This window comes from Homarus americanus, unplaced genomic scaffold (genome assembly GCF_018991925.1).
Source record: "Homarus americanus isolate GMGI-L3 unplaced genomic scaffold, GMGI_Hamer_2.0 scaffold39155, whole genome shotgun sequence".
Taxonomy (NCBI): domain Eukaryota; kingdom Metazoa; phylum Arthropoda; class Malacostraca; order Decapoda; family Nephropidae; genus Homarus; species Homarus americanus.
Genome location: NW_024737042.1, coordinates 398,327 through 425,232, shown reverse-complemented (window position 1 = coordinate 425,232; position 26,906 = coordinate 398,327). Strand labels below are relative to the sequence as shown.

The window sequence follows — 26,906 nt, the reverse complement described above, 5'->3', positions numbered from 1 at the left end:
CTCCCTCCTTCCAGGACAGAGTCTCCCTCCTCCTTTCAGGGACGAATCCTCCTTCTCCTTCTCTTCCTCCTCCTCCTTCTCTTCCTCCTCTCCTTCTCTTCCTCCTCCTCCTTCTCTTCCTCCTCCTCTTCCTCTCCCTCTTCCTCCTCCTCTCCCTCTTCCTCCCTCCTCATCCTCTTCCTCTTCCTCTTCTTCAGAGGTCCTCCTCCTCCTCCTCCTCCTCCTCCTCCTCCTCCTTCTCTTTCTCTTCCTCCTCCTCTTCCAGGACTGGGTCTTCCTTCTCCTCCTCTTCTCAGGACGAGATCATCCTGTCTCCTCTCACCACCTCCTCTTCCCCTCGCCTCCTCCTCTCTGTCTCCTCCTGGAACGAGGTTCTTCCTCCCCTCTCCCTCCTCTCCTTCTCCTCCTCTTTCAGGGACGGGGTCTCTCCAGCTCTTCCTCTTCCTCCTGGGACAGAGGTCTCCTCCTTCTCCTCCCACCGCCCCTCCCCCGCCTCCCCCTCCTCCCCCCTCCCCTCCCCCTCCTCCCCCCTCCTCCTCCTCCCTCTCTGTCTCCTCCTGGAACAGGGTCCTCCTCCTCCCCAAACAGGGTCCTCATCTTCCCCTCGACAGGTCATCATCCTCTTCAGAACTGGATCCTCTTTCTTACCTCTCTCTCTTCCTCCTCCTCCGTCTCTGAAACAGGTGCTCTTCCTTCTCTCCCTCCTTCCTCAAGGAGTCTTCCTCTCCTCCACCCCCCCTCCAGGGACGGGGTCAGTAAAGTGCCTCACAAAATATAGCCATAAACCTGACCAGCTCGGCTCTCCTACTAACTCTCCGACCTACGACCATTCCTCTCACTCCGCCTCTTAAACTTATAAATTCCCACCAAAATGACGGCTTACCATCTCCCTAAATTCCCACCAGAATTTAGAAAAGATTTTTGTTTACCAACGACTCAACCCGTCCCAAATTCCCACAAGGATTAACTAACAAATGTTTTAAGGAAGGCGACCTTTAAAAAATGTCCTTAAATTCCCATAATTATCGGACGGGACCTATCAGCACGACCAGCTTAAAGCCACACGTATACCTGGAACTAATTCTCTGCATTATGAAGATTTAAATTCTCGCAACAATAAAAGACTTACATAATCTATAGTGACAGAATCTATAGTGACAGAATCTATAGTGACAGAATCTATAGTGTTGATGGTGTCATGAGTTCAATATCCCCTCCACCCCACCCTCCCCACCCCTCCCCCATCCCCTCCTCAAAATTATTGATCCTCTGGGGAGAATTATGAAACACCATCTATCTTATTTTCATCCATAAAAGATTATTTAAATATGAAATTATATCCCTCATTAGAATTACCCAGCGTGTAGCTCTTAAATTCTCGGCCGTGTAGAGATTATAACTAAATTTTCACCTTTGGTTTGGCAGTATGTATGTATGTATGTATGTATGTATGTATGTATGTATGTATGTATGTATGTATGTATGTATGTATGTTACGTTACCTGAAGCTCTTACAACCAAATCGTTATGGGTTATGTGACATCTGTAAACTCTTGGTGGTGTTGACGTCAGCTGTAGTGATCGAGAAATATGCTGAAGTTCACTACTAAATTTACGTTCATTTACAAATTAGTACAAATAGTAGGGGGGGTTAAAACACAGTAATGTTAGTTGTTGATTGGTGATGTTAGTTGTTGATTGGTGATGTTAGTTGTTGATTAGTGATGTTAGGTGTTGATTGGTGATGTTTATTGTTGATTGGTGATGTTAGTTGTTGATTGGTGGTGTTAGTTGTTGATTGGTGATGTTAGTTGTTGATTGGTGATGTTAGTTGTTGATTGGTGATGTTAGTTGTTGATTGGTGATGTTAGTTGTTGATTGGTGATGTTAGTTGTTGATTGGTGATGTTAGTTGTTGATTGGTGGTAGTTGTTGATTGGTGGTGTTAGTTGTTGATTGGTGATGTTAGTTGTTGATTGGTGATGTTAGTTGTTGATTGTTGGTGATTAGTGATGTTAGTTGTTGATTGGTGGTGTTAGGTGTTGATTGGTGATGTTAGTTGTTGATTGGTGATGTTAGTTGTTGATTGGTGATGTTAGGTGTTGATTGGTAATGTTGTTGATTGGTGATGTTTATTGTTGATTGGTGATGTTAGGTGTTGATTGGTGATGTTAGTTGTTGATTGGTGATGTTAGTTGTTGATTGGTGATGTTTATTGTTGATTGGTGATGTTAGTTGTTGATTGGTGATGTTTTTGTTGATTGGTGATGTTAGGTGTTGATTGGTGATGTTAGTTGTTGATTGGTGATGATAGTTGTTGATTGGTGATGTTTATTGTTGATTGGTGATGTTAGTTGTTGATTGGTGATGTTAGTTGTTGATTGGTGATGTTAGTTGTTGATTGGTGATGATAGTTGTTGATTGGTGATGTTTATTGTTGATTGGTGGTGTTGGTTGTTGATTGGTGATGATAGTTGTTGATTGGTGATGTTAGTTGTTGATTGGTGATGTTAGGTGTTGATTGGTGATGTTGTTGATTGGTGATGTTAGTTGTTGATTGGTGGTGTTAGGTGTTGGTGTTGTTGATTGGTGATGTTAGGTGTTGATTGGTGGTGTTAGTTGTTGATTGGTGATGTTAGTTGTTGATTGGTGATGTTGGTTGTTGATTGGTGATGTTTATTGTTGATTGGTGATGTTAGTTGTTGATTGGTGATGTTAGTTGTTGATTGGTGATGTTAGTTGTTGATTGGTGATGTTAGTTGTTGATTGGTGGTGTTAGTTGTTGATTGGTGATGTTAGTTGTTGATTGGTGGTGTTAGTTGTTGATTGGTGATGTTAGTTGTTGATTGGTGATGTTAGTTGTTGATTGGTGGTGTTAGTTGTTGATTGGTGATGTTAGTTGTTGATTGGTGATGTTAGGTGTTGATTGGTGGTGTTAGTTGTTCATTGGTGGTTTAGTTGTTGATTGGTGATGTTAGTTGTTGATTGGTGATGTTAGTTGTTGATTGGTGGTGTTAGTTGTTGATTGGTGGTGGTGGTTGATTGGTGATGTTAGTTGTTGATTGGTGGTGTTAGTTGTTGATTGGTGATGTTAGTTGTTGATTGGTGATGTTAGGTGTTGATTGGTGGTGTTAGTTGTTGATTGGTGATGTTAGTTGTTGATTGGTGATGTTAGTTGTTAATTGGTGATGTTAGTTGTTGATTGGTGGTGTTAGTTGTTGATTGGTGGTGTTAGTTGTTGATTGGTGGTGTTAGTTGTTGATTGGTGGTGTTAGTTGTTGATTGGTGGTGTTAGTTGTTGATTGGTGGTGTTAGTTGTTGATTGGTGATGTTAGTTGTTGATTGGTGATGTTAGTTGTTGATTGGTGGTGTTAGTTGTTGATTGGTGGTGTTAGTTGTTGATTGGTGGTGTTAGGTGTTGATTGGTGATGTTTATTTTGTTTTGTTTATAATGTTTTCGTAGTGGTGAGAATAAACGAGGGAAAAAAAAAAGTTAAAAAAAATATGTATATACGATTTTTTAAGTGAAATAAATTTTGTAGGTTTGAAAAAGTTTGTTTAGATAATTTTTGATATCTTAAGGAAAATATAATCAAGAATAAATTTTTCAGTTTCCTCCATGTTATTAAAATTATTAAAAGTAAAAAAAAATCCTTATATTGCAAAAAAGTGTTTGTCTCGTTGTAAGGCTAAATTGGTCGATTATATTATTACTAAAACGCCTAACATGTTAAGTGAGTCTTGCAATTAAAACAACTTTGCAGTGTTGATAGGATTAATTTCTTTATTGATTTGTCATGTTGATAGTTTTGAAAATTGGTAAATACAATAAGAACTTCACCAATATTTATTCGCTAAAATTCACATTCTTGACCTTACTTGACCTATGAGCTATTTTTTATTTGACCTTACCTGACCTATGAGTTATTTTTTATTTGACCTTACCCGACCTATGTATTTTTTGACCTTACCTGGCCTACCAGCTATATAAAATTCTCATACTTGACCTGACGTGACCTCCTGTTTCTGTTGCAGCTGTAATTGTTGTTTGTTAACTGTTGTAGTTAGTGTGATTAATACTCCTTTTCACCTCCTTAGCACTCCAACTCCTGTAGTACTCCGGTTCCTGTAGTTTACTCCTCTGTAACAAAGCTTTTCTCACATTATGCTCAGACTCGCTGTGATAATTCTCTTCCATTATGCTCCACCACTTTAATATTTGTATGTATCTATTCTCTTATAATACTCTAGTGTAATATTCTCCTGCTATAATGCTTCACCATCAATAAATACTCCGTAGATATGATAATGTTCCATAATACTCTTGTAGTCTCCTGCTATAATGTTTCACCATCTGTAATTCCTATAATACTCGACAGTAATACTCTTGTAATGTGATACTATGCTTCTCTTGATGCTTCACCATCTATAATGCTATTCACTGTAATCAGCCATTATAATACTCTGCTTTATATATATAATGCTTCACAATTTATTATACTAGTGCCTATAATATTTCACTATAATACGCTTATAGTGTAATACTCTGCTAATTATAATGCTTCACTATCTATAATAATCTATGTCTATCATTTTCAGCTATTACTTCACTATAATGCTCTTGTAATGTAAAAATCTGTTGTGTATAATGCTTCAAATTCTATAATACTTTGTCACTAATATTCACCTATTATAATACTTCACTATAATATTCTTGTAGTATAATTCTTTGCTATATATAATGCTTCACAGTTAATAATACTTAGTCACTATAATTCTCTAGTAGTGTAATAAATTCTTGCTACATATAATGCTTCATCATCTATAATACTTGTCACACTATAATACTCTAGTAGTTGTAATATTCTTGATCCTTATAAAGCTTTCCCCATCTATTAAAAGTTTCTTGGTCACACTATAATACTTCCTGTAGTGTAATAATAATCTTGCTATAAACCTATAATGCTTCACCAGTCTCATTTTACCTCTACCATTTAATAAGACTCTCTATTTCTCTTTACCCTGACTATTATACTAATACTGATTATATTTACAGCATCAAAACGCCGCCCAAACGTTGGTGAGTCGGGAAATATAACAACTAGACAAGCATGTGGTCCTTAACTATAACTATACTCTATTATACTCCTATTTATAAGGCCATTATTACTGCATCGTTACTTTGGTTCTTCTGGTTAACACTCTAGTATAATTGCATTGATATATTTATATATATATTTTTTTTTATTATTGTTATTCCATATTTTTTTATTGCATTTTCATCAATATTATTTCTTCATTATTATTATACTTGGGCATTATTGTATCATATTGTTCATTACATTTACATAAGAAAGTCATTGGTGGTATTTGAAATATTATCATATAGCATTATTATTTTTTTATTATTTTATTATTATTATTAGATTTTAGCATAATTGCATTTTCTTCATTATTTTTAATTTTGTTACTTTATCATATAGTTGCATTATGGTCTTGAATAATTATCAATTATTATAACGTTTCTGGTTAGCACGATTATTGCATTGTTATCGTCTGCCATTATGGTTAATTATTATATTTTTTTTAATTTGTATATTGGGGAACATTTATATATTGTAGTTAATTTTATAGTTAATTATTTGTAGTGTTTTTTTTTTACTTATTATTATATTTATTCGGTTTAATGTTATTTATTTATTTATTTATTTATTTATTTTTTTTTTTTTCAGTTTGACTTTCCAAGTTTGTAATTTGTTTTAGTTTTTTATTTCGCGTTTTTATTTCCTTTCATCGATTTTTTACGCCTTTTACTTTATTTATTTGTAGAATTTTGGTATTGGTTATTCTTTAAATACGTTTTTTATTTAATTCATTTCTATTTTTTTCACTTGTTTTTGCTTATTCACTTTAGTTATTTTATTACCTATTATCTTCCTTTACTTATTACATCCTTTTCACGTTTATTTATATTTTTTTGTTGCTTATAGATTCTTTACTCACTTATAATAGTGTTATATGATGGTCGTTATCACCCCACACCTCCCTACTGTCATCCAAGGCAGAGAAATTATCTACGGTGAAGGCTCATAGGTCAATAAACTCACTAAAATAGCATTAAATCCCTTTTAGGTAGCATTAAATCCCTTTCAGGTAGCATTAAATCTCTTTAAGTAGCATTAAATCCCTTTCAGATAACATTAAATTTCTTTAGGTAGCATTAAATCCCTTTCAGGTAGCATTAAATCTCTTTAGGTAGCATTAAATTCCTTTCAGGTTGCATTAAATCTTCAAGTAGCATTAAATCCCTTTCAGGTAGCATTAAATCTCTATAGAGTAGCATTAAATCCCTTTCAGATAACATTAAATCTCTTTAGGTAGCATTAAATACCTTTCAGGTAGCATTAAATCTCTTTAAGTAGCATTAAATCCTTTTCAGATAACATTAAATCCCTTTCAGATAGCATTAAATCTCTTTCGGTAGTATTGAATTCCTTCAGATAGTTTTAAATCCTTTTCAGACAGCATTAAATCCACCTGTAGAGTCAAAACCAATTAAGATAGTTTCAATCAGCTAAGATAGCCTTAAATCCCCTAGATAGCTTAAATCCCCTAGGAGAGCTTAAATTCGCTAAAAAGTACCTTAAAGCCTGCAAGATAGCTTAAACCAATTAATTTAGCTGATTAAATCCAACAAGAGAGCTTAGATTCCGTAAGATAGTCTTAAACCCCATAAGACAGCATTGTATCGCTTATAAAGGCCTAAACCACTGTAAGATATCCTTAAATCCTCTTTAATTAGCCTCAAAGAACTTTAGGATAGGTTTCAATCCCCTTTTCCTAAATCCTTAACGAATCGTCCAAAATACCCCACCGAAATAATCCTTTAAATCCTCTGACGATGTCTTTGAAACTTCCTTAAAGTATTTTTAAATCTTGAAATATCCATAAATATTTTCTATAAAGTCAATAATAAATTAGGATCTCCTTAAATTTACTTACACAAAAAAATTCTAATCTTGGGTTAAAATTCCCCTATAATCTATCTGAAATCTCATAAACATTATTTTAATTTTCCTCTTAAAATCTTTCTCATAAACCTAAAAAATAACTATAAATTCCCCCATAAATCTTTCTCATAATCCTAAAACATTAACTTTAAAATTCGCTATACTGTATTTATTTTACCCTTAGAAAGTTAATAAAGAAAATGGTTGTATTTATTCTCTAATTGATGGGAGACTTCGCCAGAGTATTATTTAGTCTCCTTTTAATTCTCAATCAATCATTACGACTTTAACCAACGCTGCAATTCTGTCCTAATTCCTCCTCCTCCTCCTCCTCGTTATCTTGTATTGTTTCCCTCTTCCTCTTGGTCATTACCTCCCTTGTGTCTTGACCAATCAGCATCGTCCATTGTGCTTTTCACGCCTTCTATTGCTTGATTTTTCTCTCTTTCTTCTATCGGCTTCTCTTGTTTCTTCTTTCTTCTTTTTAGTCCCTGTTTCTCCTTCTCTCTCTCTCTCTTTTTTTTTTTTTCTCTCTCTCTCTCTCTGCAATTTGCTATTGTATTGTTCGCTCCATTTCATTCTATTTTAATATTCATACTAATCGCTTCATTATACTATTATGACGTCATCATCATCATCATCATCATCATCACCACTTACTGTTCAATGCCTTTCCTCTGTCATTACCGCTCTTCCTCTTTCCTCCTCCACCTCTTCAATCTTCTCGTCTCTTTCATTTTCCTTCCTCCTCTTTTTTTTTCACCTTCTTCCTCCTCCACCTCTTAAATTTTCTCTTCTCTTCCTTTTCATTTCCTCCTCTTCCTTTTATCTTCTCCTCCTCCTTCTCTTACCCATCTCAGCACCACATCTTTCCCCATCATTTGCTTCCTCGTTGTCTTGTCAGCTTCCTTCCTCCCTCTTCCTCCCTCCTTTCCGCTCCCCCCACCCTCCCGTCCGCCCTACCTCCTCCTCCCTCCCTTCTGCCCCTACCTCCTCCTCCCTCCCTTCTGCCCCTACCTCCTCCCTCCCTCCCCCTTCTGCCCCTCCTCCTCCCTCCCTTCCTGCCCCCTACCTCCTCCTCCCTCCCTTCTGCCCCTACCTCCTCCTCCCTCCCTTCTGCCCCTACCTCCTCCTCCCTCCCTTCTGCCCCTACCTCCTCCTCCCTCCCCTTCCTCCCTACCTCCTCCCTCCCTTCCGCGATCTTCCCTGTCCCTCTTTTGCTTCCTTTTCCTCCCTTCATCTCTCTCTGTCCCCCCTCTCTGCCTCCTGTTCCTCCTCTTTTGCCTTCTCCCTTCTCGCTCTCTCCTCTCTTTCTTCTCCTTCCCTATGTCCCTACTCCTCTTTCTTCCTCTCCCCTCCTTCCTCCATCTCTCTGCCTCCCTTTTCCTCCTTCCCTTCTGCCCTCTTTCTCCTTCCTTCTTCCCACTCCCTCTCCCTAACTTAACTGCCTATAACCTAACCTAACCTAACCTGACCTGACTTAAACTAATCTACATGATTCTTAACTCAGCCTCACTTCATTTATTCTCTCCATCACCACGCACATTTTTTTTCTATTTGGGCATTAAATTTTATATATATTTTCTTTTCTATTACGTAAACATACTTAGTAAAGATTATTTTCCCAAACAATAACTTTTTTGACAGTATTCTTAATTATGTTTAATCGCTTTTGTTTTGTTTTCTTTTCTTTCTTTAGATTTATGCAATTTTTTTATTGTTTCGTCTTCTTTTGCTTTTCTGGGACTCGAGTTAAGCTTCAATCATTCCAGTGGCTGCCGCGAAGCTTCGAAACTCTGCTCGAGACGAGTTCATAAAGTTTGTATGACAGCGGGGATGATGGGCGGCCAAGCTGGTTCATTTTTGGGTCTCGACTGCACCCGGAGGACCTCAAAATGAACCCTCATAATTAGATATCTATTAAAGACGATTAAATACTCTTTAATCACTTAGAAACTTAATCATAATTGAAACTGCTGATCAAATCACACTGCTTTAAAATCCTCTACACAAAAGCTAAACAAATGCCTTTATAAATTGTAACTAATTTACCCCCCCACCCTCGCCCATCATCTCCCAAAAACGCCAAGAATTAGTCCAGCATTTATTTCTTGCATCTGCTTAGGAATGTTAACCAATTAGATGGCATGAATGAAACTGCTAAATTAATATGCATATATATGATTAAGGACAATTTATACAGTGTACATAATGTATATTTAGTTTTATATATATATACATTTATAATAAGATTGAAATATGCACATTTATTTTTTTATGGATATACACATTACATCTATTGAATCTTTGCAATAATATGATGGCAAATTTTATTCCTATTGCAATATGACGCTATTGTTTACGCCATGTCCCGCGTCAGGTAAGTAATTTGCATACTGATTGCTGCTGAATATTGGTTCAGTAATGTGTTAACTGATACGTGTACGTGATTGGTAGGGAATGATTAATAGTAGGTGGTTGGTAGCTGGTGATTGGTTGGGTTTGATTGGCAGGGGTTGATTGGTAGGGGTTGATTGGTAGGGGGTGGCTGGTGACTAGTAAGGGGTAATTGGTAGGTATTGATTGGTAGGTAGTGACTGGTGATTGGTAAACGGAACTCCTGGCTCTGTGTTAATCAGTATCCAGTCAGTCGTGTATATAGAAGTACCCTGAACGGCGGTGAAGTACCCTGAACGGCGGTGAAGTACCCTGAACGGCGGTGAAGTACCCTGAACGGCGGTGAAGTACCCTGAACGGCGGTGAAGTACCCTGAACGGCGGTAAACCTGAACGGCGAAGTACCCTGAACGGCGGTGAAGTACCCTGAACGGCGGTGAAGTACCTGACGAGACTGAACGGCGGTGAAGTACCCTGACGGCGGTGAAGTACCTGGACGGCGGTGAAGTACCCTGAACGGCGGTGAAGCACTTCTGAACGGCGGTGGTACCCTGACGGCGGTGAAGACCCTGAACGGCGGTGAAGTACCCTGAACGGCGGTATACCCTGGACGGCGGTGAAGTACCCTGAACGCGTGAAGTACCCTGAACGGCGGTGAAGTACCCTGAACGGCGGTGAAGTACCCTGACGCGGTAATGCGGCGGTGAAGATTCTGAACGGCGGTGAAGTACCCTGAACGGCGGTGAAGTACCAGTGCGTTTTGGTACGGCTGAACGTCGCTATTGTGAACGATACTGTACTGTGAACGGTTAGCACTGATTGACCTAACGGTATATGACACATGACCTAAAATGACCTTCACATGATTACATCACACGTGACATCAAATGACTCTCATAATCTTTGTGTTACGTTACCATGAAAAAAAAAATTAATTACGTCATACCTGACCTTATATGACCTACATAATAAGATTAGATGACCTGCACAATAACCCCATGACCCAGAATGACCTTTTTCATTACGTTAATAAGACGATCTCATATGACCTAATATGCCCGTAAATAATGAAAACCTACACGGCCACGGACATTCTCCCATAATGACCTTATTAACTAGACAATTGGCCGAAGGTTGTGAATTATCTGTGACGTGATTGGTCCACTTGAATAATGAGTTAAGAGCTGTTAGTGAATCGTAACTTAATGTTTAAAAGATCTTATAATAATAATAATAATAATAATAATAATAATAATAATAATAATAATAATAATAATAACTCATATATTACAGGTAGTGTGAGTAATAAAACACACTATGGAATTTTTGTTAACTGACTATAATTTTAAGCCAGCTGGACTATACCTTGCCAGCTGACTATACCTTTAAGCCAGCTGGACTATACCTTAAGCCAACTGGACTATACCTGCTCAGTTGACTATACTTGCCATTGACTATACCTTGCCAACTGGACTATACCAAGCCAACTGACTTACCTTGCCAACTGACTATACCTTAAGCCAACTGGACATACTTGCCAACTGGACTATACCTTAAGCCAACTGACTATACCTTAAGCCAGCTGGACTATACCTGCCAACTGGACTATACCTTAAGCCAACTGACTATACATTGCCAACTGACTATACCTTAAGCCAGCTGGACTCAGACCTTAAGCCAGCTGGACTATACCTTAAGCCAGCTGGACTATACCTTAAGCCAACTGGACTATACCTTGTCAACTGGACTATACTGCTCAACCGGACTATATTAAGCCAACTGGACTATAACTTGCCAACTGACTATACCTAAGCCAACTGGACTATACCTTAAGCCAACTGGACTGAGCACCTTGCCAGCTGGACTATACCTTAAGCCAGCTGGACTATACCTTGCTCAACTGACTATACCTAAGCCAACTGACTATACCTTAAGCCAACTGGACTATACCTGCCAACTGGACTATACCTTAAGCCAACTGGACTATACCTTAAGCCAACTGACTATACCTAGCCAACTGGACTACAATTTGCCAACTGACTATACCTTAAGCCAACTGGACTATACCTTAAGCCAACTGGACTATACCTTGAGCCAGGACTATACCTGCCAACTGACTATAGCTCAAGCCAACTGGACTATACCTTAAGCCAGCTGGACTATACTCTGCCAACTGACTATACCTTAAGCCAGCTGGACTATACCTAAGCCAACTGGACGATATCTCAGGCCAGGTGGAGGTGTGTGTGGGGGGCTAGCACCAGCACCCGACAATTAGGGACAATGGAGGTGTTTCCTGGACCTGAATTTTTACCCTGAAATAAGAGGATGGCGCGGGGGGGATGAAAAATCTCTGTGAATGTATAAAAAGAAACGAATAAAGATGGGAGACAGTGGTGGTGGTGGTGAAGTTTCGTCCTGGGTATACATAGTTTGTATATACTGGTATATGTGTATTATGTTTGTATGCGTGTATGTATATTTTGCTTTGTTGGTCGTTTTATTCATCTACGTTTAAAGTGTAGTGCAAGACAGTTTATTGTAGGCTCTGTGTTGAGAGAGAGGAGAGATGAAAGAGGAAACATCCAGGAAATAAAATGTTTTTACACAGTGCACAGTGTGTGTGTGTGTGTGTTTTTTTACCTTCGCGTATAAAATAGTAATTGGGAGAGGAGAGAAACCATTAATAGTGAAGGAGGAGTTAGATAAAGAGGACGGGTACTGTTTTAGGTGAGAGGGAGGGAGGGAGGGAGAGAGAGAGGGAGGGAGCGGAAAGGAAACTAGTAATGACGTTATATCAGTGAAGTCATTAATGCAGATTGATTTATAGATCTGTAAATGTCAGTATTGTTATAGTTAAAGAATATAGATCAGAAACGGATGACTATATAGCATGGTGATAAGAGTGGGGAGACTTTTACACCAGATAATATTTTTTTTTTTCACCAGAGCTGTCCGTGGGTAAACGTGTGTGTTGAAGCGACAGCAACGGTGCATTTCACTTTATTCAGGCAGAAACAGCAGTCAGGGTACAGTTCACTCACGGAGGGAAGCTGATGGCTGAGTGTTAATACTGAATGTTAACAGGAAATAATGATTTGGCTGATAGTCTCTCTCTCTCTCTCTCTCTCTCTCTCTCTCTCTCTCTCTCTCTCTCTCTCTCTCTCGGCAGTAAAACCAGTGAAACACGACAATGGCCCTAGACTTGATGAAGGCCACTTGAGAGTGTTGACAGAAGGATGGGGCGATGTTCAATTGTTTTGATTCCGTGTAGATGAAAGCGAGGTGAGGAGTCGACGTTATAGACACAGGATGAGCTTTTGTTCTTACATGTATAAAGTATTAAAGAACCACCCCGTTACGGAATAGGATTTTTTTTTGTTTTTTTTACCCGTTGTTGTAGAAAAGATTCAAGTAAGAGGATCAAGGCCTCTCTTTAACACCGTCAGTCACGAAACTCGGGGATTTACCTTAGAGGAGAGGGAAGAGGGCCCGGAATACATCAGATTACAACAACGAAATTTAAAAAAAAAGTAGTGATTTGATTTACTATTTTTGATCCTTCTACCACAACTGCAAGGGTTCGGGGTCTTGTAAACATGGCGTCTGTCTGTCTGTCTGTCTGTCTGTTAAGGGATCAGTAATAAAATGAATAAAAACTACCCGTTGACACCAGTAGGCGATACATGGGTGTTTATGACCGTAGACTTCACATCATCTTAAAACCTGAACTGTTATAAAATGTCCTTTGTGTTTCTTGTACTGAGCATTTTTGTGGTTTTATCATTTACATACAGTTTCGTCTTTCTCTCTAAAGCTCCCCTAAAGTAACACGGGAAGAGGATCAGTCGATTGTATTTTGTTTTTTATACCTGCTACTGAGACACAAACATTACGGTTCATAGGCCGGATTTTTTTTTTTTTTTTTTACATTTAATTCTCGTACGTTAATTTTTTCTCGTAATTGAAAATGAAAAAAAATATTCTGAAACTGTCTTGAAGATAAAACACGATATTATGTCACTTTGGCGCCATAAATTACAATTAACACTACCGTAATTACACCTGAGACTATCTTAATTAATTACGTCCAGGTAACATTAATTAAAGGGAAATAATTACCTTACTGAAACTTTATAAATCTCGACCCAACAACTCCTGTATTTATTGCTGGGAGTTATGTAACTTTTTTAAAAACAAATTACAATCAATCTCACCGCCCCTACACGACGTAAGCATATATTTTACCTTCCCTCTATGAAACTATGTCATATGGGAATGTGTACCATGGCTTTGAATAATTAACAGAATAAACACGACGGCTAAATCTTGTGGAGCCATATTTACTTCCGCTAGTCCACGGTAGAGCTGAGTATTCTTCGTTAGCTAAAGAAAAACATTTACCCACTCATCAAGGTCCCACCTCCTCTAATCTCGTCTTCTATGATAATGTGACCGGGGGAGGGTAGAGGGTATCTCACACTATATTTCTCAAAGGTTTCTACGTTAAATTGTCTCTCACTTATGCTGTACGATAACCTTCTCACTATGAAATTTAAGATGCAACACAACGATGGTGGCAACCCCTCGATTACGATAACCTAACCCCTTTGAGTACGATGACTTGATGACTCTCGGGGTTATGTCATTGGACTCAAGGGGTTAAGCCTCCCCACAAAGGTAGAGTCCTCAAAGACTCGTAAGTTAATTTTTTTTCCCTTAACTGACGATGAACGAAGACACCTAAAGGGTTAATATAAGCACCAACACAAAGATGGCTTCTCAGATGTTCTTAAACTAAATTTTCCTCTAACTGATGACTTAATGATGCACTCAATATGGCGTCGAAATCACACTAAGACTCGACCGTATCTGAGTGTGTTTGCTCTTATTTAACGGAGACAACGACAGGCTATATCACTGTTATTTAACGGTCTCTACTGTGGTTAGATTTCGTAAAATACCTGTTAAAAAACGTAAACAAAGTGTTGCTCTTTGTTATATTAATGTTAAGTTACGGAGACAACGACGTATTTGGTTCAACAAGCACTAAAAATACCTTTATAATTGAAAAATAACGATAATTAAAAAAAAATACCATTCATTCCTAGATAAAAATCGCTTCTCGGAATTTCCAACGTGTAATTATGATATTGTTTCTTATTGTTTCGTACAGTAGTTCCTGGGCGACGTATGGAGGTCACAAAAGCGAATATAGTTCCTGGGCGGCGTATGGAGGTCACAAAGGAAAAAATTCTGTAATTTATTTCCAAGTTATCACGGAGATAAAGAGAAAATAGTTTATTTTCTATATCTACAAAGAAAATATTAATTACTCCTTATCTACACTGACATCTGGAGAGAAAGCGGTTATTTTTGTTTACATAAATAAGTATCTAACTTAGGAATCTATAGGTAAGATGTGCCTAAACCAAATTCAAAATTTTTGGTATAGGATATTCAAGTCTCCATAAATACTCTTATATTCTTGTGTGGATAAAAAAAATGTCATTAATGAAAAAAAAGGAATATGCCGCATAAATTATATTGTTATGAAACATATTGAGCACTTAGGAGGGGGGGGGGAGATAGGTTATACTTGGGGAGGTATGGCAGAGGGGAGTGGATTTGGGCACGAGAGGGTGGCGGAGTGGGAGCTGAGTTCACGGGTTCGTATCTCACACGCAAGAGTTCAAGAACCTCATGTATAATTACAACTGCCTGTAATTAACTATTTTACGCTTAATTATTGTGTGTGTGTGTGAGAGAGAGAGAACGAACTGGGAGTCTAAATAACACCACTTCTACAGTATAACGAGTCTTTACAGGTGCGTGTCTCAGTACCACCTGACTCGTCACTCAACACACGACTTCCGTAACTCTTCCTCCTGGTGTATGGTGGTGAAGAGTACAGGTGTGAGGTAATCGTGTAAGAGACTCTCAATCGTATGTTACCATTTCTTGAGTCTCCCTTTGGCACGAGAGATTCAAGCAAGCGTCTCTTAGTCTCACATTGGCATGAGAGACTCAACTAAACAGCATTTCTCCCTCATCCTTGAAGGCTCAACAAAAACCTTAACATCTCTCTCTCTCTCTCTCTCTCTCTCTCTCTCTCTCTCTCTCACACATACGAGGAAACTCCCATCTATTACAGAGAATCCACCCAGAGTCTCTTTGAGTCTAGACCCTCCCGGAGTCTCTCAGTCTCTTGCACTTAAGACTCGACACAGTCTCTCACTCACTCACCCATCCCCTGAGGCCATTCAGTGGAGCCCTCACACCCGAGGCTTGTGCTCCAGGAGCCTTCTACATACTTTGCACCCTTACTGAGCTGCTGGAGGTGGAGCCTTGACATGGTGTTGGAGCCTTGACATGGTGGTGGAGCCTGGACATGGTAGTGGAGCCTTGACATGTTGGTGGAACCTTGACATGGTGGTGGAGCCCTGACATGGTGTTGGAGCCTTGACATGGTGGTGGACAGGGAAGTCGAGCCATGACATTCAGGGAAGTGGGGCTTTGATGTGTGTGTGTGTGTGTGTGTGTGTGTGTGTTGTAACTCTCCCCGTAGTGTGTACTTAAGACGTAGGTACACAGGGCTGGAGGGTAGTGTAGCGTGTCTCCTTCAACGTTAATATAAGTAGGCATTGAAGTTACTTAATTACTTATATATGTAGCAGGTGGCTGTACCTCTTCAACGATTCCCACTAGAGAAATATGAACGTCCCCCCTCGAGTAGGAGTCCCCCCCTCGAGTAGGAGTCCCCCCCTCGAGTAGGAGTCCCCCCCTCGAGTAGGAGTGTCGGTCAAGAGCCTTACCAAACCCATCGTAATTTAACTTAAACTACAGTATACTAACCTAACCTAACCTAACCTAACGTAGCTTTGCCTAGCCTCAAATAACCTGCCTAACCTAACCTTACCTAACCTAACCTTACCTAACCCTTAATAACAAGTACATCATTAACTCGAATACGCTGGGTAGTTTCAAACATAGGTTGGACGGATATATGAGCAATAGGGGTTGGGTGTAAACGGGACTGTCCAGTATAGGTCAATAGGCCCGCTGCAGTTTCCTCCATTCTTATGTTCTTATGTAAGTGGGTATTGTAATATATGTTGCTCTCTCTCTCTCTCTCTCTCTCTCTCTCTCTCTCTCTCTCTCTCTCTCTCTCTCTCTGCACATTATACCTTCTGGAAATTGGCCACAGTGTAAAATTTCTGATCTTTTCATTGTTGTATTCACTATTACCACCACAAATCATATTCGTATTTTTCCCAATTATTTTCCTGATTATTTTCTGATTTTGAATAATATATTAACCCAGTGAGCCGGTGAACGTGTATGTTAACCTTATTTTTCTCTTAAGGTATTGGTCGAACTATGGTCTTCCTGTGTGAGATGTGAGTGTTGTTCTTGCCACCAAAACATAACAGCTGTGTAAAGTTTGTCGAGGTTTACCAAAAAATCCTAAAAAAAAGGAATTGGAAAGTTAAGAATTTTTGTACTATATTCTATTCGTGTCGCAAATAAACGGGTTTGGTTTTGTGTGTGTGTGTGTGTGTGTGTGTGTGTGTTTACAAGACTGTGTTTGAGTTGCTAAGTTTGTATGTCCTGGTATGTGTATGTATCTGTGTGTATCTATGTCTGTGTTGTATTACTCAGAGAAATACAGACGGAAAAACAGACAGACGAAAATTAACACACACACACACACACACACACACACACACACACACACACACCTAAGAAAATGATGGATGAAGACATGACCTCCTCCACCTCACCTCCCTCCCTCAAGGTATATGAGTCACCCACAGGAGGACTTATACAACTAACTCAGTCTGGCAGGAGAGCGATATTTATCCTCCGAGACCTTCCGGGAATCCATTTCTATTTCCTTGTGGCTTCTCGAGTTAAGACCCACGCGATGGTCCTGTGGGATAGTAAGACCACCTGCTGCTCTCTCTCTCTCTCTCTCTGCACGACGCCTAGGCATGATAAAGGTTGTCCCTCACTGTATGTGTGATGATTGATGCCCCTGTGTATGAAAACTACCTCCATGTATGCCAGTGATCCACGTTTATGGAAAACTTCCTGGTGGAGGAGCTTAGTGGAGAGGTCTAATGGGGGGGGTTGGTGGAGAAATTTGATGAAGGGGCTTGGTGGAGAGGTGGCGATACAGTTGCGGTAGTCGTTGGGCCGAAGGTATCTACAAAGAATCCACCACAAAAAGTAAGATATCGCCACCAGGGTCATTCCACCTTGTGAGGCGGAACTTACTTCACACATCCAGAGGTCGTCATTGGTTGCCACGAATGTGGTCCCAGGCTGATAAGACCATCATCAACCAGCGCCCAGCCAGTGAAGGGGGGTGAGAGTTAGAAAATGACTCCTACGATCTCTCTTGGCTTGAAGGGCCTCATCTTCTTGAGACATTATTCCCAAATGAAGATGAAAAAATACTCAACGATGATGATGATGATGATGACCTTTAAAAACCAATTACCGGTATGTTTGTAAAGCCTAACAAGTCACCAGGTCCCGATGAGATATTTGCCAAAGTATTAAAGGAATGTAAGGAAGAGCTTTGTATGCCCTTACCGAAATTGTTTAACATGGCATTAAAAACAGGTGTAGTATCAGAATCATGGAAGACAGCAAATGTGATACCAATTTTCAAGAAGGGAAATTGCTGGAAGCAAGAATTTCAAACTCTATTTGAAATCACCTGGAGAAGCAGAAGTTGATCAATGATTCCCAACATGGATTCACAGTGGGCGTTCATGTCTGACAAAGCTATTAACATTCTTTTCAGCTGTTTTCGAATCAGTGGATGACGGGCACGATTATGATGTGGTTTACCTCGACTTTGGCAAAGCCTTTGACAGGGTCCCCCACGAAAGACTAATACGTAAAGTGGAGGCTCATGGAATGGAGGAGATATTCTAAAGTGGATTAGGGCGTGGTTACAGGACAGGAAACAGCGAGTAAGCATTATGGCACTAAATCCGATTAGGGTAACATCACAAATGTAGTACTCCAAGGCTCAGTACTTGAACCATTACTATATATTATATACATAAACGACATAGATGTAGGCGTAGACAGCAGCGTAAGTAAATTTGCTGACGACACTGAAATAGGGCGTGCAATTAAATCCTACGAGGACTCGGCAAAACTACAGGAAGATCTAAGCAAATTTTTCGCATGGTCTGAAAAATGGCGGATGAAATTTAATGTGGACAAATATAACTTACTTAGTCTAAGAGATGTAAACAGAGAACAACGTTGTTTTAGATAAATCCGACTGAGAATATTTTGGAGTAATGATAAGTTGGAATCTTAAACCAAGTCAACAATGTGGTTTGCTCGAAACAAGGCTAACAAAGTACTTGGGTTCATACAAAGGAGTGTTAGTTACAAGACTAGCGAGGTTATACTAAAACAATATCTTGTGCTTGTGAGACCTCACTGGATTACGCAGTTCAGTTCTGGTCACCGTAGAACAGAAGGGATATAGAATCCCTAGGAAGAATTCAGAGGAGAATGACAAGACTAATTCCGAGCATTAGGAACCTTGAGTACAGAGACAGGTTAAAGCATCTTAATTTGCACTCCCTCGAGAGACGTAGAGAGAGGGGCGATATGATCGAGGTGTATAAATGGAAGTCAGGGCTGAACAAAGGTGATATAACAAAGGTACTCAAACTATCCAACCAGGAGCGAACTCGTAACAATAGTTTTAAATTTGACAAATTTAGATTTAGGCGCGAGATAGGTAAACACTGGTTTAGAAATAGAGTAGTGGATGAGTGGAACAAGTTACCAAACATCATCATTAACTCGAATACGATGGATAGCTTCAAACATAGGTTGGATGGATATATGAGCGATAGGGGTTGGGTGTAAACGGGACTGCCCACTATGGGTCAATAGGTCCGCTGTAGTTTCCTCCATTCCTATGTTCTTATTCCTCCTCTCCCTCCCTACTCCATGTTTTCTTCCCCGTTCATTTATTTTTCTCCCCGTCTCTTCTTCTTCCTCCTCCTCGTCCGTCCTTTCTTCTCTTCATCATTCCTTCTGTCTTGTCCTCTTCTCTTCCCCCTTCATTACCTCGTCTCATCCTTGTCTTCCTCTTCTCTGCCATATATCAACCAAGTTCTTCTCCAACCTATTCCTTCTCTTCCTCCTCCCTTCCTCCTTGTCCTCTTCTGCCAAGTCCCCCCCCCCTTCCCCATTCCCATTACACTCACAGCCTCTTGCAGTTACCTGATGAAAACAACCGTGTGTGTGTGTGTGTGTGTGTAAATAATAATAATAATAATAATAATTAACGGTTTATTGAAAAAGTTCTGCAGCCCGAAGGCTGAAAATATACATTGGGCATAAATGACTTATTACATACATTGGTGGTTTAACAAAAGCCTTCATTAGAGAAAGGTAAAGGAACATACAGTGAACATACAGATTAATGTAGGTGTTGAACAGCAAAAACGTAGTGTAGTAACTCCCTCCCAGATGGAGGGACCTCACGTGGTGTAGTAGTTCCCTCACAGATGGTGTTATGAGGGGTGGTGTAGTAATTCCCTCACAGATGGTGTTATGGGGGCCTCAATTCCCTCACAGATGGTGTTATGAGGGCCTCACGTGGTGTACCTCACCCTCCTCACAGATGGTGTTATGAGGGGCCTCACGTGGTGTAGTAATTCCCTCACAGATGGTGTTATGAGGGGCCTCACGTGGTGTAGTAATTCCCTCACAGATGGTGTTATGAGGGGCCTCACGTGGTGTAGTAATTCCCTCACAGATGGTGTTATGAGGGGCCTCACGTGGTGTAGTAACTCCTTCACATATGGTGTTATGAGGGGCCTCACGTGGTGTAGTAATTCCCTCACAGATGGTGTTATATGAGTGAGGTGTGGTTCCAGGCCTTCCTATCGTAGACGGATTAACACATCGCTGGTAGTTGGGTCTCACGGGCCGTTATCACTGGGTACCTGGGACCTCACTGTGTGAAAGGTCAACTTGGGTACCACTGTTACTGTTGAGTTGTTCTCACTGACTTAAGCACTGTTCACCACTGTTCACCTCTGTTTAACACTGGTTCCATTTCTTTCCTAAATGAAATAGTAACTTCTGGCGTGAACTTGTTGATATTCCGGTGGGGAGGAGGGTTCAGGGGAGGGAGTTGGTATGGGCCAACATAACAGTTGACCTGGCTGCTCCGAGAGGAGCGCCAGGTACGTCTTGACCCTTCGGTGGTCAAGGATGTAGTGTGTGTGTGTGTGTGTGGGTGGGGGGGTGAGGGGTGGGTGTGCGTGTGTGTGTGCGTGTGTGTCTGTGTGGGTGTCTTTGTGTGTGGCAGAGATACAATATATTCGTCTGTACCTTCAATTCATCATAGTTTTATACAGTAACTTGTATGTCATTTAAATTGGTCTCGTCGTGGCTATCCCAGCTGCCACATGGTCGGCGTTATGGGTAGAGTGCACGACATGAGGCTGTTGTCGTTGCCATAAATCCAGCTTCTATTTAATCTATTTAGACATAAAGTTAAATATAATTGTAAGTATGCCTGGAAAATAATGTTATTTGAATGTGTAAAATTATTATTATCGTCTCAGTGAATAAAATTGTTAACGAAATCTGCAGCCATTCGATTATTAATCCGTTATTCTAATTCAATTCTAAACCCTATTAAAGTAATTATTTCCTATACTCTGATAATTTATTGCAGCGAGAATTCATAATAATCGGATAATTCTTGGCTCGCCTTAATCTCTGTGAAAGTCGTAAATGTCATGACAACTGACAAAGAGAATTTTCTTGCGGTCTTGAATGACGCGCGTCACGACTCAGCCGCCACGCCCACACACGCCCACACACCCCCAGAGGACAGAGAGCGAGACCTGTAGTGGGTGTCTTGTCGTGTATAAATGCATAATACTGTATACATCTGCGGTATATACAGCTATTTGACGCTATACATGGCTGAGTGAAACTATTGATTATGACAATAAATCTAAAAGGGAATTTACGACTATAAGTGAAAATATGATGACATAATTTTAGGGGTTTATCCGCTGCTGAATAAAACCAATATGGTAGGTAATTTTTGAGATTATCCACAGCTGAATAATAAAAGTAATGAAAGTTATGAATAATTTTAAATGCATAGAAGCCAAATTTATAAATAAAAAGTATTAAAAAGACGGTAACCTTCACTTTGGGTGGCTATTGTAACACACACACATACACACACTGTACCACGAGGCGTATACACATTTTTGGCTTCGCACACCCACCTCCCACCCCCCCACCTCCCCCCCCCAAAAAAAAATCTTCACGTTTCCATTTTTTTCTTCCTTTTTCATTCCAATAATTCACCGTAAATTAGGTAAGTTATTTTCTTTCTCACATAACATTGCTCTAATATGTAAATGGAGACTCACAGTTAGAATTGAGCCACTGACTTTAAGTTAATTAATACCGTATATCTAAGTCACCTCAACTTCTGCCATGCCCTCAAGGTGCGATAATGTTACGTGTTGTAAGCTAATTCAACTCAAGTGTTCATCCTTAGCGTTCTAGTCTACCCAAACACACTCTAAACACACTCTAAATACACTCCAAACACCCTCCAAACACACTCTAAACACACTTCAAACACACTCCAAACACACTCCAAACACACTCCAAACATACTCTAAACACACTCCAAACACACTCCAAACACACTCTAAACACACTAAACACACTCCAAACACACTCTAAACACTCTAATCACACTCCAAACACACTCTAAACACACTCCAAACACACTCTTCGCTATTCGCCTTGCGGGTCATTAATATTTTCTTCAATTCCCGTACACACAAACATCACTTCTCCCCTCATATCTTATTCATAGAAGCTTGAGGTGTTAAGAGTACCTGGTCACACACCTCTATACACAGCCTGCAGATCCTTGTGTGTAATAATAATAATAATAATAATAATAATAATAATTAACGGTTTATTGAAAAAGTTCTGCAGCCCGAAGGCTGAAAATATACATTGGACATAAATGACTTATTACATACATTGGTGGTTTAACAAAAGCCTTCATTAGAGAAAGGTAAAGGAACATACAGTGAACATACAGATTGATGTAGGATTGTACGTGTTGAACAGCAAATACGTAGTGTAGTAACTCCCTCCCAGATGGTGTTAGGAGGGACCTCACGTGGTGTAGTAATTCCCTCACAGATGGTGTTATGGGGGACCTCACGTGGTGTAATTGCCTCACAGATGGTGTTATGAGGGTCCTCACGTGGTGTAGTAATTCCCTCACAGATGGTGTTATTAGGGACCTGACGTGGTGTGGTAATTCCCTCACAGATGGTGTTGAGGGAACCTGACGTGGTGTAGTAATTCCCTCACAGATGGTGTTATGAGGGACCTCACGTGGTGTAATTACCTCACAGATGGTGTTATGAGGGGCCTCACGTGGTGTAGTAATTCCTTCACAGATGGTGTTATGAGGGTCCTCACGTGGTGTAGTAATTCCCTCACAGATGGTGTAATGAGGGACTTGACGTGGTGTAGCAATTCCCTCACATATGGTGTTATGAGGGACATGTGGTGTAGTAATTCCCTCACAGATGGTGTTATATGAGTGAGGTTTGGTCCCAGGCCTTCCTATCGTAGACGGATTAACACATCGCTGGTTATCATGGGACGTTATCACTGGGTACCTGGGACCTTACTGTGTGAAGGTTAACTTGGGTACAACTGTTACTGTTGAGTTGTTCTCACTGACTTAAGCACTGTTCACCACTGTTCACCTCTGTTTAACACTGGTTCCATTCCTTTCCTAAATGAAATTGTAACTTCTGGCGAGAACTTGTTGATATTCCGGTGGGGAGGAGGGTTCAGGGGAGGGGGTTGGTATGGGCCAACTTAACAGTTGACCTGGCTGCTCCGAGAGGAGCGCCAGGTACGTCTTGACCCTTCGGTGGTCAAGGATGTAGTGTGTGTGTGTGTGTGTGTGTTATATCACCTCCAAGGCAAGAGTCAAGCTTTTGTCTGAAGATAAGGCTTATTTTTAGACGTTAGCTCGTGACATGTGTACTGTAGACTTGTACGTCTACACTTGCTACAAACAGACTAACAAACGCAGAAAGATACATGCCTAGGGATTCCGGCCCAAGGACGGTGCTTGTAAATTCCCCAAAACTAGTAGCTTAACTTGATCCAAGTGGCAACGACCTGTGTTCTTTTATTACTGTTCATCCGAGAAATTCCATGAACACACACACACGTTGTTACAGCTATTAAGAATGTTTTGTGTCAGGATTGACTGGGAAGAGAGGACTCGGTTATGACCTGACCTGACCTGACCTTACTGGTCAATTAAGTCTACTTATATACTGTAGAGTTGTGACTTGACCTAACTGCTAAATAAAATGCCCAGATATTGGGTTTTGTGTAAAAAAAATTATTTTTCTCATTATTACTTGCATCCATTAATCCTACAATGTTGTTACGATGATTACACCCCCTCCCTGCTGTTTGCTGTTCCAAGCAGTACACCTCCTCCCTTCCTTATGCTGTTCCAGGCAGTACACCCCCTCCCTGCTGTTTGCTGTTCCAGGCAGTACACCTCCTCCCTTCCTTATGCTGTTCCAGGCAGTACACCCCCTCCCTGGTGTTTGCTGTTCCAAGCAGTACACATCCTCCTTCCATATGCTGTTCCAGGCAGTACACCCCTCCCCTGGTGTTTGCTGTTCCAAGCAGTACACCTCCCTTCCGTATGCTGTTCCAGGCAGTACACCCCCTCCCTGCTGTATGCTGTTCCAGGCAATACATCTCCCCTCTGCTGTTTGCTGTTCCAGGCAGTACACCCCCACCCTGCTGTTTGCTGTTCCGGACACTACCCCCCCCCCTACCCCTGCTGTTTGCTGTTCCAGGCAGTCATCCCCTCCGTGCTGTATGGTATTCCAGCCAATACATCTCCTCCCTGCTGTATACTGTTCCAGGCAGTACACCCCCGGACCGTTGCGAGCTGTAGCCTAGACATTGGACCTGAGGGACGCTGCTAGTGGTAGTTGGGACTGACATTAGATCCTCTGCCTGCTGGGGCTGTAGACTCGCTTCTCTGCTTTCATGCAGACTAGTTTCTTTTGCAGTGTTGATTATTGGTAGTCATGGCAGTGACAGTCATAGTGGTGATAGACACTGATAGTCCTAGCAGTGACAGCCATAGCGGTGTCATTGTGGTGACTGTAGGGGTCTCATCATCTTCCACATCATCATAATCATCCTCTGCCTTTCTCCTCCTTATCTTCCTCCTCCTCTCCTTTCCTACTCTACCTATTCCTCCTCCTTCTCCCCCTCCTCCTCTTCGTTGTCGCCTTCTCCTTTCTTATTTAATATTCTAGAGTGCCTCAGCTTCGCTCTTATTGGTATACAAAGTTTACAAGTATAAACTTTTTGTTGACGTTCTTTCATCCTTGTTGTACTTTTGCCGTGAATCCGGAGTTTAAAGGATTCGGTCGTTCACTTTTTCCTCCTCGGATTTTTAAGTGTTCGTACCTTCACATTATTCCTGTGCGTGAGGAGAGAAAGAGGAAATAGTTAGTAAAGGTAGAGTTTATTAATGTCACAGCAATAATAGCACTCGCCATGGGTAAATTGAGAACCCTGGGATATACGGGCCTTGGGATGTAGTGACCCTGGGATGTAGTGGCCTTGGGATGTAGTAGCCCTGGGATGTAGTAGCCCTGGGATGTAGTGACCCTGGGATATACGGGCCTGGGATGTATGTGGCCCTGGGATGTAGTGGTGGGATGGTGGCCTTGGGATGAGGGCTGGGATGTAGTGGCCCTGGGATGTAGTGGCCTGGGATGTAGTGGCCCTGGGATGTAGTGGCCCTGGATGTAGTGGCCCTGGGATGTAGTGGCCCTGGGATGTAGGTGGCCCTTAGTGGATGTAGTGGCCTTGGGATGTGGCCCCCTGGGATGTAGTAGCCCTGGGATGTAGTGGCCTTGGGATGTAGTGGCCCTGGGATGTAGTGGCCTTGGGATGTGGCCTGGGATGTAGTGGCTTGGGATGTAGTGGCCCTGGGATGTAGTGGCCCTGGGATGTAGTGGCCTGGGATGTAGTGGCCTTGGGATGTAGTGTGGCCTGGGATGTAGTGGCCCTGGGATGTAGTGGCCCTGGGATGTAGTGGCCCTGGGATGTAGTGGCCTTGGGATGTAGTGGCCTTGGGATGTATGATGCTAGGGGTGTAAGGGCCGTATTTATAACGCTACATAGTTTGCTCTTGTGATGAGAGCACCCTGGTGTTGTAGGGCCCTTGACACGACCCTGGTTTTGTCGGGCCCTTGAGATGACCTTGACATAATTTAGTTGTGTTCTGCATTGTTGTCTGTTGGGTGATGTGATGCTCTTATTGCGGCACTCTCTCTTTCTCTCTCTCTCTCTCTCTCTCTCTCTCTCTCTCTCTCTGACATACACACACCTACACCTACTTACCTTTCCTCTCCGTCCATTTCAAAAACCTTTAAAAATCTTTCCCTCTTTCTCTTCTCCTCACACACACATTTGCTTTTATCTCTTCCTCTCTTTGACTCCACTATTCCTCTTCTTTATCGTTCAGTAGGAGAGGTTTTCCCGACATCAAGGTGTTATTTATCACGGCACACGCTCGCTGATCTCAACCAAACTGGGTCTCGGGTCGAAGGCTACTGAAAACGTCTCTCCACACTAGCAACTTATACACCGTTCTTGAAGGCCGGATTTGTTTGGATTTTAAGGCGTTGTTGAAGGTGGATTTTGAGGATTTAAAAAGGGGCTGTTGAGGTACGTTTATAGAGATTAAGGGGCTGTTAAAGGGTGGATTTTAAGGATTTAATGGGTTCTTCGGGGATTTCAGGGTTATGTAGTTCTTGAAGTTGGATTTGAGGATTACTAAAGACGGTATTTTAGATTAAGAGCTCACGAAGGAGGATTTCAGGGTTCTTGAAAACGGATTTACAAGTCTGGTCAGGTAAACAAACGTTCTCCTAACCCCACAAGGTTTTTCCAGGAGTCGACCATATACTGACACCCCAAACTACACAATCTGTATTCATATAGTAACAATATACACCGTTTTAAATATACAATAACTTCATAAATACACTTATTTCTCTGTCTGAAATATACAAACAAATTCATATGTATACTCTATATGGCTGAATATGCGTAATATACATAGATATACATTTTATGCCTTACACACGCACACACACACACTCACACAAAGAGCAGTTTATAGTGTAGGATGTGGTAAAAATCTGATCGAATTTTGTTACCACCTCGTAGAAACACACACTTGCCCGTATACCATTTACATAAAAATCCGTATACATACTCGTATATTGTGTCGGTGTATTGCTTGAAAAAACTCACCATACTTTCCGATTTTTTTTATTGTTTGGCTATTAAATACACTTCAGAACATTATCTCATTGTAT

General features: G+C 40.8%; 1 protein-coding gene across 7 annotated transcripts in view; it reads left to right on the top strand.

Annotated features, from left to right (window-relative positions):
* LOC121872552 (sodium/potassium/calcium exchanger Nckx30C-like) overlaps positions 1 to 26,906 on the top strand; it is a 143,277-nt gene that overhangs the window by 60,106 nt on the left and 56,265 nt on the right. For 5 of the 7 annotated variants that reach the window (XM_042375355.1, XM_042375352.1, XM_042375357.1 and 2 more), the window contains exon 2: positions 5,056 to 5,079. The exons of the other annotated variants lie outside the window; for them this stretch is intronic. In XM_042375355.1, the coding sequence (XP_042231289.1) occupies positions 5,056 to 5,079 (24 nt within the window). The remainder of the gene's footprint in view (positions 1 to 5,055; positions 5,080 to 26,906) is intronic. 7 annotated transcript variants of the gene reach the window in all.